The sequence below is a fragment of the Dasypus novemcinctus genome, chromosome 11 (genome assembly GCF_030445035.2).
Source record: "Dasypus novemcinctus isolate mDasNov1 chromosome 11, mDasNov1.1.hap2, whole genome shotgun sequence".
NCBI classification, from domain to species: Eukaryota; Metazoa; Chordata; class Mammalia; order Cingulata; family Dasypodidae; genus Dasypus; species Dasypus novemcinctus.
Window position 1 is genome coordinate 94,352,463 of NC_080683.1, and position 12,165 is coordinate 94,364,627.

Here is a 12,165-nt window from a genome sequence, read left to right on the forward strand (position 1 = left end):
GAGCATCAATTAAGCATCATGATGTGTTCTTTTAAGCAAAGCCTTAACAGGTAGGAATTTCAACTGGCAGAAAGGGAAGGGAAGGAAATCCTAAGTAAGAGGCACATGATAAGTGGTGGGAGCCTACCTTCCAGGCTAAGGAAAATACCAGGCTAAAGAGCTAGTGTCCTGAAAGCTTTTGGCTCATCTGATATGGCCACAGCACAAGGATAAATACTGAGAGAGCTGAACCACAGTTGGGAGACAGATCATGGGAGGCCTTAAATACTGCACGAAGGTGTTTGTAATTGATTCTGAAGGTAGTGCATGGAGAGCCATTGTGGGCATTTCGCAGGGGGTGCTAAGGTGGTCCGCTTGTGTTTTAGCTGGATTAACAGGCAGCAGTGTGATGGGAGCCAAAGCACAAATAAGAAATGATAGCTGAAATTTGGAAAACCAAAGTGGAAACATTAAGATGGGAACTCATCAATCAACAGAAGCTGGCAACTGAATAGAGGGAAAAAGAAAACGTGTTGCTGAGGTTTCTAGGTCATGTGATTGGAAAGATGCTCTATTATAAACTAAAACAGGAAATGAAATGGAAAAGGTAGATTTAGGGAGAGAGAAAGAATATAATTTTAGGCCCCTTTATATAAATTGAGAGTACCAGGGACAGGATAATAAGGCAGAATAGGTAATAACCAAAGCATAGCCAATCTTGGAGGCCTATTTAGGAGCATGGACTTGAGATAGTACACAGAAAAATGATATTATCGGAAATGGATGTGGCTCAAGCAATTGGGCTCACATCTACCATATAGGAGGTCCAGGATTTGATTCCTGGGGCCCCCTGGTGAAGGCAAGCTGGCCCGTGTGGCAAGCTGGCCTGTGCAGAGAGCTGGCCCGTGCAGGAATGCTGGCCAACATGGAGAGCTGGCACAGCAAGATGATGCAACAAAAAGAGAGACACAGAGAGACAATAAAAGATGCAGCAGATCAGGAAGCTGAGGTGGCACAAGAGATTGAGTGCCTCTCTCCCACTCCAGAAGGTCCCAGGATTGGTTCCCAGTGCTGCGTAAAGAGAAGAAGATACAGAAGAACACATAGAGAACAGACACAGAAAGCAGACAGTGAGTGCAAAACAAGGGGGGGGGGGGGTAAATAAAATATTTTTTTTTAAAAAAAAGAAAAATGTTATTATAAAAATGTTTTAGGAGATTACATCAGATGAATAGCACAATATTTGGGTGCTAAGTTATTGGTCTTCCTCTCCATTGCTAATGTTAAGAATGTACTTATCTTTATCACTGAAACTCTGTGTAATAAGTTGGTATATAGATAGATATGGTAACATACCTTCAGCTAATATAATGTTGTCACTAATTCCACTATGTTCACCAAATCCCAGATTATTTGCAGCTACTACTCTGAACTGAAATGTTCCTTTCAGGTTTTTGGACTTCCATGTGCAAATGCTACTGCAGGATCCATTAAATGCTGTCTTCCACCATAAGCTTGAATTCTTTGAATCATTTGAAGTGCCCTTTCTGCAAAAGAAACCGTAACATGGTAAATACAGAAAATAAGTGTGATGATATGTGTGTTATTTCTAGATACTCATACATCATTTTAATGACAGAACTCCAGAGATTCTCCTATTGCACACTTTATCCTTGATCTCATTCCACTCACATGATTTGGCTACAGAACACAGCATGGTCTTACAAAGTCATTCCAGCGATCTGTGGGGCCAACCAACTCAGCCCACCAGCAAAATTACAAATAATCAATGGCCAAGGGAAAGCTGAAATCCTTTTCTTACTATTGGAATGTGTAAACTTTTTTCAGAATTCCAAACTCATAAGACGATTATTCCATAATTTTAAACTGGGAAGTTTTTCATTTTAAAAAATTCTCAGTCTTTTATACCATCTGTGTTTTACTTATACCATAACTAGATAAAGCACAGCTTATAAGCTTGGTAGGGAATTGATAGGGATTTCAGCTACCAAAGTTTTATCATTGTATCTGAGATTCCAAGGTTCAGTGCTTCCTTTTGTACTGGCCTACACTCTATCTCAGTCAATCCACATTGTTCTTCGTACGAGACATGGGAAATCTACAAGAATGGAGTTCAAAGGTGTAGCTGGAATGCCTTTTAATGGAATCATAGACTAAAGGGAAGCTAAAGGTCTTCCAGTCATGTCTTCTCTGACAAAGCAGAACTTCTCAGGAATGATACTTTTTGGACAACAACATTTTTAGGACTTGGTAGCAACCCACAGTAAGCCTAGAATATAGTGGAAGCCAGTTCTGCTCCTCCTAACTGAGTAGGAGCAAAAAGGATAGCAAGAGCTGAGCCAGCAGGGGCAGCAGGGCAGCCGAGTCAGCGGCAGCTCTTACCGGAAGCTAAGGGTCCTGAAGGACCATCCCTGCGTGAAGCTTTATGTAGGGTTTTTGTATATTTTGTGAATTCTCTTGTCAGACAATTTCATTGTTCAGCCCAGCTCACTCTGATCCAAAGGAAAGAGGACCCTAGAAACTCGTAAAATGGCCACTGAGGAACAGAGGGAAGAATTCTGACACTGGTTGAGCACCTCCTGTTTACAACACACAGCACTGGTGCCGTTCATATGTTGTTTCATTTAATTGAGTCTTCGCAGCAACCTAAAGAGTAAGGTCTCGTTGTCCCCATTGTATAGAATAGGGGTTCATAAAAGGAATAGAGCTAAGATTAAAACATGTTCTGTCTGGCGTCTACACCCATACCCTTTGCACTGCCATGACCACAGCACCATCAGCAAGTACACAGAGGCTACCTAGAGAGTCCTGGCTGAAGAACTCTAAGAAGGTACAATTCATTCTCTTATGCCGTAGTCTGTGTCTTGACAGTGGATACCTGGGGCAAGGATGCAAAGGATTTAGATGTAGCTATGCATGAAAGGTGTTACCAATGAGAAACACAGTGGCACTAAGGGGTCCTGGCTGCAACCCTGGTGTGGCCTTGATGGTAAACACGAGTCCAGCCACAGGCCACCACAAGGTCTGCAGATCAGAATCTATTTCACAGTACATGAAGAAGCATAACAGAAATTTCAAGAAGGTTTCCATTGGAATTGGAAATATGGTGTAGGTAATTCCCTAACATGAGCAGGAAAAAAAATTTAAGGTTATGGGAATGCCAAACAAGATGAGGCAAAAATAGATCTAAAGCTCAAGTTGCCAGGACTATAATTATGGAAGTGACTTTTGTCCTTGGAGCTTCTTAAAAGATGGCTTCATAGTCCTGTGAGGGGAGTGTCTTTAGAATCTGGAATTCTCCCCTCAAGCTGGCATGAAATCAGTTCATCTGAGCCAATGTGGTTCACCGAGCTCCCCATACTGGCCACATCTGAGGTTGCATGTGTTCGTCAGCTGCAGGCTTTTCATAGACAGCACATTTTCAGTCCCTGGGAAATGCTGCAAACTGTAATCTTCTCACAATGGATAGAGAAGCCTGTGTGACCTAGATGCTTCAGATTATTTCAGACCTTGATCTACTTGTGTGGGCTAAAAAACACCTAGCACACTAGACATTATCCATCGTGCTAAAACAAATTTTCACCAGAAATTTACATGCATCCCATCTCCTAACATCACATATCAGCTCTGCTTCTTGATCGAAGGAGATAGATATTCAGTAAATACTAGTTGAATGAACCAATGAATGAATGATCTCCATAAAGTTGCCAGTTTCTGAGAAGAAGGATGTGATCTGACTTATAATGGACATGCCAAAGCTGATCTCTAGGATCTGAGCAAAGAGCATAATGATGCACTCAAGGCTCTTAAACTAAAGATCCTTTGCATTTATTTATAAATAGACTTTCATAAATATCGGTCATTTTTGCCTAATAAGACCTTACAATGAACTAATTAACTCTTTGTGGTTTACAAAGCACTCTTGCAAACAGACATACCTCATCTCAAGGATATAGTACATAATTCTGCTTCCATGATCTTCTGCTTTTTCCCATTGTATTGAATTTTTACTCCCTTCTAATAATTTTGGAATGCCTGGTTTACTTGGGACTCCAGCTTTAGAAACAAAAGAAAATGCTGATAAATCTATTAGAAGTATAAAATATTCTACACTGACATCTTTCTACAGAATATGTCTACCAAGAGGAAATATTAATTTAAACATTAAACACTCAGAAATATTCTCATATGAGTATGCATTTTTAAAAATTAGTACCCAAAGTTTTTATTAGTGTAGGATGGATTAGTGATAGGATTAACAATATATCTTAAATTAACACAAAATAAGTGATAAATGCAAATAAAACTATCATAAGTTTTGGAGAATTTTCCCTCGATTCTTATTGGGATCAACTTGGAGTTAGGGTATACCTTTCAAATCATTAGTTAATGTACATTTCAGAGTTTTTATTTTTAGTCCCTTGAATATAGTAGTCACTAAATAAATATTTGTTGAATACTCCATAACACCATTATCATTTACTTCTCACTGTGAAATGTCATGGAAAGACAGTAAATCAGAATACTGAAAAGGAAAAATACTTTCGTCCAGTTCAGGATTCTACAAGACTAGGTAAGATCTCATTAGAAGATACTGCCTATAAGGTCTTCTAACTCTTTGCAATTTTTTTTTCACTCAAACTCTAGAAATAGTCATTTAAAGTATCCCCCCCAAAATTCTCCAGGGTTGATAAACTAAGTGACGAGAGACGAATTATGAAACTGGTAGGACGCAGTCTTCTGAGTGCTGAGTAGGTTAATACTCACCCTTAGTCTTAAAGCTTTCTGGAAGGGAGGTGCTGTTTTCACCTGTCACATAAACCACCACTATTCGGACATTATAGGAAGTGTGAGGTTGTAGATCTGTGATGTTACACATGTACACAGGACCTGGGCTGCATGAACCGTTAATACGGTAAAACTCGGTGTATTTCCACTAGGAAAAAAAAGCCTCAATTAACAGTTTTATTTCTGTAAGAAAACAGAGACATGCACAAGCTTGTGGCAAGTGATTAAATTTAAATAAAATTTACTTTCCCTTTAAAAACAAGAGCTTCTTTGTGGATGCTTGATCCCAAACATTAGCCCCACCATCTACAGCCGTTTTATATTTTATAACGATCAATAACTAACTGCCAGGACAGTTGTTAAGTCCAAGATGGGGCAGTATCTCTGGCTAGGTATCGTCTGGGAAGTTTCAGAGCTGTAACTGTTTGTTTTCCCTAAAGGAAGACGCTGACATTAATCAGTATTCATGGATAAAGTTCCTTGAGGGATCAAAATAATGATACCTTCAATTCCAGGGGCTTGCAAATGTCAAAATAATAATATTTTTACATATAAATAATTTGAAGAAGTCCACAGTGACTTGGAAATTTTTTCTTTTCTTGACTTTTTTCTCCCAATGCCCTTTTCAGACTTGGGAGCACATTCCTTTCTTATACACAGGAAGCCTAGATCCCTACAAGAAGGACGTTTTTGCCCACCATCACTCAGCTCCGAAGTAGCTAGGATAAGAAGTTAAAGGTAGAAAAGCTTACTTTCATTCCACTTTAGATATTGAGTCTCTAATTATACTTACCTTAAAGTTTTATTCTCTGTGACATTGCTAAAAATCTGCATATGTGGATGCTTAATAATATGATTTGAATATGGTGATTTTTTCACTTAATATACAAGGAAAAGATAGAGGATAAGGTATTTTGTCAATGGTTCTTGGTGTGTTTTCCCTAAAAGAGAGACCTTGAAAGGTCAGTTTCCATAAATGAACTTTACATCTCCTTTTTCATTCAACACTCATCAAGGTAACATCATTTCATTGCGTGAACACTTGGTATTTTTTTTTATTCAGTTAGGAATGATTCTCTTATAGCACCTTCTGGAAGCAGACCACCATGTTACCCAAAAGAAAGAAAAAGAAAGGAATGAGAAAGAAAAACATTAAAATGTCAATGTCAGGGACATTGCCTACATTAAACTCTTAAATGTTTCAAGCCCATAGGTGGCTGAAGGAAACAAGTACACAGAATCCATCATATTTAGTCTGAGCATTCCTTGAAAGAGAGAGAGAGATGGATTCATTCCTGACCTCCAAATCTTAACCCTTTTGGTCTCATTTCTTTAATGATCCAGTGTAAGTGAATTGCCTAGGTGGTCTAACATTCCCCAGCACTTGGGAATTATCAGAGTTCCTTGCAATGACAGGGAGGTGTTTAACGGAGAGTTCTGAGAAAAGAGCATCAGTGGCTGCTGGAAAACTGTAGGGACTGGCCTCACTACAGCAATGAATGTTCTGGGCAGAACACCAACTTGGAAAGGTGCCCTGGCTTATCCCAGCAAATCACAAGAGAGTCAGGGCCTTCCATTAGTCAGAGACCAAGTGCAGGGGTGAAGGCTACTGCAGAAGGGTTTTCAAATTACTGGGGAGGGGTGGGGACAAGGAGTGTGATGTCTCAGATATGGGAACTCTAGAAAGTTTTGGTTCCAGTAGAGATTACCCTGGACAACTGAGAAAAACATTGTATTAATGGACTTCCATGAAAAAAAATTACCAAAGTAAAATTACTTCTCTCTAATTGTAAATTGATTAGGACAGTCTTCTATACACTGTTGTGATAAATATTCTGCAGAATGGAAGACCTGGATAGAAACAGCCTTGTGCTCATATTCCAGATAAGGAAACTGGAGTGGAAAAGACAGGGCCTGAAAGTTGATCATTTTCTCCTTCTTTCCTTTCTGACACATTTCTTAATTAAAAAGACATGCATAGGGAAGCAGCTGTGGCTCAATTAGTTGGGTTCCTGTCCACCATGTGGGAGGCCCTGGGTTCACGTTCCAGGGCCTCCTTGTGAAGGCAGACTCTCCCGCATGCTGTGGAGAGCTGCTGGCCTGCAAGCACCGCGGAGGGCCGACTCAGCAAGGTGACACAACAAAAAGGGGGACAAGTAAGCACACAAATGGACACAGAGCAGACAACAAGCAAGCCTCAAGGGAGGGGGGGAATAAAAAAAATACATACATACACCCACATTACTTCCCTTACCCCAGAGTTTCAGCACCTGAACCTAAGGGAATATGGACTTACAGGCTCGTTCCTAGCTGTCCTGAAATTATGTGGTAGGTTCAAGTTGCTGAAAGGTAATAGAGCTTTCTAACTACATGTGGCTCATCAGCCCACTCGAAAGCACAAACTTCGACTGTGCTCATCGATTAGTACCTGTAGGTGGGCACACAGAGAAATTACGATATCTTACATCAACTTCATGATTTTCTAAATGTTTATGTGAAACTGTATTGAACAAGTGTGAGAAGAAAGGAAATTTAGAAACAAATAGCATTCTGTGAATGTCATGGAAGACTTTCTGAGCAGTGGGATGGATGACTCAAAGGCCCACTTGAGATTCCTTCCATGGGCAGCATTCGAGCAGGGGTGCTACAGGGATGAGCCAGCCCCGGGGGCTACCTCTGCCTGGCTGTGTGACATCTGGCTCCTCATGGCACCTGTCTGGGTCTCCAGCTCCTCATCTGAAAAATGAGAGGCTACTGCATCATCTCTAAGGTCCTTCTCCATTTTGTTTCTTTGATCTAGGAAATGATCTTTATAGCCTTTCCCTTGACCTTAGACTGAACTGCTTTAAGCTTACTCAAACAGATGTTCCAAAAAAAGATGATTCCCCAATTTCTCCAGTGCGGTCACCCCTCGGGCTGAAGTGTGGTTTGCTGGCCTGGCGGGGGAGCAGCCGCGGCAGGCCTAGCTGCTGCCCCCATAATAGGGTGGCTGGTCGGACCCACCGCCACCCCTGAAGGAAGCTCGGCATGGGCGCAGAGTGCCCTCGGGTCTCCCCTTCTCGGCAGCCATGCTTCCGCGGCCGCCCCTCCTCCCGGATGGCGCCACACGATGCCTTGTGGGGCGGCACCTTTCTTCTTCTTTCTCCCTGCGCAGGCGCAGGGCGGAAAATTCCAGTCTGCCCTTTTCCCTCCCCCGACAGCAGCAACAGCCAGGCGTGGGCGGAAAAATCCAGTCTGCCCTTTTCCCTCCCCCGACAGCAGCAACAGCCAGGCGTGGGCGGGAAACTCAAGTCTGCCCTCCACCCCAGCAACAGCAGCCACCAATCCCTAAACCCTGCCCCTTCCCCCAGCAACAGCGACAGCCAATCCCTAACCACCACCCCTCCCCCGTCCAGTACCGCCCACTGACCTTTCGCCGGCAACCAATCAGAACAGGGCGTGGCTTTGACCAATCAGCCTTCCCCAGCCCCTATAAAACTGTTGCCTCTCCCTCAATAAAGTGGACTTGCGTGTTTACCTTGTCTCTGCGGTAGTTCTTCTACCGTGCGCCCTCCAGTCGTGAGAGCCCCCGACAAGGGCCTGACCTCCCTTGTCCCCAGTTCGTCGCCTGCTTCTCCGGGCGACCCCTTCGTCGCCGGCTTCGCCGGGCGACCCCGTCAGCCGAACCGCGCAACCCCTGTGAGACCGATCCCTCGTCTGCTGCCGGACCGACCGCTCGTCCCAAGTGGGACCAACCCCTCGTCCTAAGCTGGACCGACCCCTCGTCCGCAGCCAGACCCCGCCTCTACCGACCGAGCAAGCCGCCGCACTCCAGTTTAACTGCATTCTTAAAAGGTGACTATATTTTGAATAAGCAACAAATACCATAAACGTGATCAGTGGAAGAAATCCAATTAAACTGTGGCCTTTAATTTTATCAACTTGATATTCAATATTGTTTCATATTTTTCATAGTTTTTTTCAAACAAGTGCAAGATCTTTAAAATTTGTAAGGAATTTTTGTAAAGCATCAATGGAAACTTCATTTTTCATTTTTAAACAACTTCATTTACTGATTTGTTTTTAAGTTACCACTGAGCAAAACATTTCTAACCAATCTTTATAATTGTGTTCATACACACACACCCATATGTATACAAAAGTACCAACATATAAATATACTATATAATAGAGTAACTGACATTTAGCAACTATAAAAACATAATAATCCTTTCAGAGAGTATCAGTTAAAAGTCAAGGGAAGCAGATATGGTTCACATGGGAGGTCCTGGGATCAGTTCCTGGTGCATTCTAAAGAAGATAAGACAGTGAGCTGATGCAGTGAGCCGATGCAACAAGCTTACACAGCAAGGAAACACAATGATAGACACAACAAGCAGGGAGCAGAGTTGGCTCAAGTGATTGAGTGCCTCCCTTCCACATGGGAGGTCCTGGGTTCAGTTTCCAGTGCCTCCTAAAAAAGAAGACAAGCAGACAGCAAGCATAAACAACAAGGGGGAGGGGAGAAAGAAATAAAATAAATATTTTAAAAAAAAGTGAGTGTACACATTCCCTGTGAATTAGCCAAATTAATTGATGTCTTAAATTTCAGTGGATAGTTTTATGTTGATTAAAACAATAAGATTTCTGGATGAGGAACCACTGGTTTATATTTTCTTTCTCTCCTGTTATTTCCCAGCCCCAGAAAAGTTGAAAAGATATTTCTATACAAGATTTTGAGTTTATCTCTTTTTTCTCCATTTTTTTGTGATAGAAAACATCAAATTGTTATGAACTTTAAAGCAGAAAACCACGTTGACAGCATCTAAACTAAGTAAAACTAAGTAAAACTAAGTAAAAATAAAATTAGTAAACTACACCTGATAGCTCTTTTACAAGGAGCCTCTTAAGAGCAAATTAATCTCTCTAGGAAGTCTTTCCATCAGAAATTAGTCTGGATTGCTCACCACTTTTACATGCCAAACCTGAATCAATGAATGTTGTAAAACCTACTCTTTGTGCAAGAGAATGTTCAATAGATATAAAAAGGCCCTCCAGTTTCTTCTATATTATAAAACAAAGGTTTGCATTAACAAATGTATGGTAATGTCTACCTTTTGGAGTTCAAACCAAAATCTGATGAGGTTAACATTAGATGGTGCCTTCCATTCCAACTGCAAAGTGGTATTCTCTGGAACCAGGGCATAAGGTTTCTCTGGGGTGTCAAACATTTCAACGGTGACAAGATGGCTTTCAGCACACCACATTTCCTCAGAGTGGCAGGCCAGCACCTTTTTGTAGAAAATAACAACTGTTTAGTCTTTTCAGAACCCTGTGCTTGAGAATGGCAAAAACGTATGCCCAATATACTCCCTGTACCTTTAATGCATATAGTTTTCCACCAGACAGTCCAGTAACATGAAGGGTGAGCCTTCCGCTTGGAAATTCACTTTGTCTTAGAGGAGTTGCAGGAATTAGGGGCAGATGTGAGATGGCCAGCTGATAGCGGATTGACTCTTTAGGTCCATTTGGCTTGTGAGGTTCTCTCCAGGATATAATGAGGCTGTTGTCTGACCACACTGTTGTGTTAATGAGCCAAACTGCTCCTGGCACTGAAATAGATAGCAAGGAAGAGAACGCTTGTGGCAAAAGCACTGAAAGGTGGAGAGAAGTCATCAGGTCTTGGTGGAGGGATAATGTATCAGGTGAGCAGAGTGAATGACAGCTGTTCAGAAGGAAAGTCAAACTTTTAGAAGGTTCCTGAAAAGCTCTCACTTATTTCTGCTAAATTACCAAATCTTTCTCTAACTCCTGCTCAAGAATGTGGTTGATGTATAACGAATACCCCAATTCCAGTGAATGTCATCAGCAACACCCCCAAAACTGGCATCACCTCATAGCATCACCACCTTTTAAAATACTTTTTTAGATTGACTGGAATTCACCTAGGGAATAAGCTTGCTTTTCCACGTGGTCTGAGAGCTAGGAATATATGGAAGAAGAGTGGCACTGGGTAGTGAAACAGAGAACTTGTTTCTTGGTCCCAAAGTATTGCCTTTGATGTTTCACCTGCCAGTTGCTGTTCATCTTGATGGAATTTATTCCTTTTCTTGGGGAGTTAGAATAAGGGACAGATCATCAAAATATTTTTTTATAAATACATTATCAAGGTTTATAAAGCACACATAAAGATTACTTAGCATTCAGGAAACAAAAGTAAATAGAGGCATAAACACCATACATATCACACGTGAAAAAAATTCATTCTAGAAACCCACACCACACCCATAACTCACCTCCACTTTTAGTTGTTCCACAAATCTCTTTTCCCAGAGGTAATTGCTCCAAAAGATCTGAATAATAATTTTTTACAGCTATCTGTATCATATATGTGGAAAATGGTTGTAAGCCTTCAATAAGGGCTCTACGGTCCTGAAATTCCTGTAATTAATTTTTTAAAAACCAGTAACTGATTTTGTTTTCTGTACAACTTATTTAATCAGAGAGAGAAAAATCAAAAGGCTCGAAAAAAGCTAATTTATTTTTAAATTCTGGATCATTAATGACAATGGTTCACTCTCCAGATCTGCCCAGACCTGAGTTTGTCTAATATCTCCAAGAATCAATAACGAATGATTGACAGGCTTCAGGCACTTTGTGGCATGGCTCATTGGACATAGCGAAATTCCCAGAAGAGGGCACTATTTCATCAGCATTGCACTAGAAATTCAACAAGGTGGTATTGGAAAGATGTGACACATAAGGAACTAAAAAATTTTTTTTAAAATGCAACTACATTATTTAATCCTTCTTAGATATAAAGTTTGATAATTAAAAAGACTCCTTAGCCTATTGGTTCTCAACTTGCTTGAAAATACAGATGCCTCGGTCCCACCTTCCAGTGATTCTGATTTAATTCGTGTCAAATCTGGGTCCAGAGATTTTAAAAGCTCCATAGTGCAGTCAAGGTTGAGAACCATTGCCTTAGACCCAGATTAATCAAGGTGAAGATGCATGGTAAATTATCTCCAATAATAGCTATCTCTGATGCCACATACCTAACTTGGTCTGCCAAGTGATCCTACCTGTTTCTGAAATGACTCTTTTTAGAAATATGTGAAGAAAGGTTAAAATAGAGAAAATAAAGGAAGTAAAGAATCATGTGAACTTTCTTGCAAAGCATATTAGTCCTTAATGTCCAATACTGACCGTCACCTTTTTGGATTGGCTAAGTAAAGTCAATAATCAAGCAAAATATTGGATCTATCTGATGGCACTAGGACAACTGAAACACGAATGCCAATGATGAATGAATTGTGTTCATTCAATTACTAATCCATTCAAGAACTGTCTTATGAATGCCTATACAATACCAAGTATTGTGCTAGGTGCTAGGAA

The 12,165-nt window shown here is 41.0% G+C and overlaps 1 protein-coding gene across 4 annotated transcripts in view; it reads right to left on the reverse strand.

Moving 5' to 3' along the window:
- The window catches only part of ROS1 (ROS proto-oncogene 1, receptor tyrosine kinase), a 132,054-nt gene that overhangs the window by 32,551 nt on the left and 87,338 nt on the right, over positions 1-12,165 (reverse strand). For all 4 annotated transcript variants that reach the window (XM_058307325.2, XM_058307326.2, XM_058307324.2 and 1 more), the window contains 6 exons: positions 11,064-11,208; positions 10,147-10,379; positions 9,882-10,058; positions 4,768-4,936; positions 3,939-4,056; positions 1,336-1,526 (listed from right to left, as the gene is read on the reverse strand). In XM_058307325.2, coding sequence (XP_058163308.1) covers positions 1,336-1,526; positions 3,939-4,056; positions 4,768-4,936; positions 9,882-10,058; positions 10,147-10,379; positions 11,064-11,208 — 1,033 coding nt within the window. The remainder of the gene's footprint in view (positions 1-1,335; positions 1,527-3,938; positions 4,057-4,767; positions 4,937-9,881; positions 10,059-10,146; positions 10,380-11,063; positions 11,209-12,165) is intronic.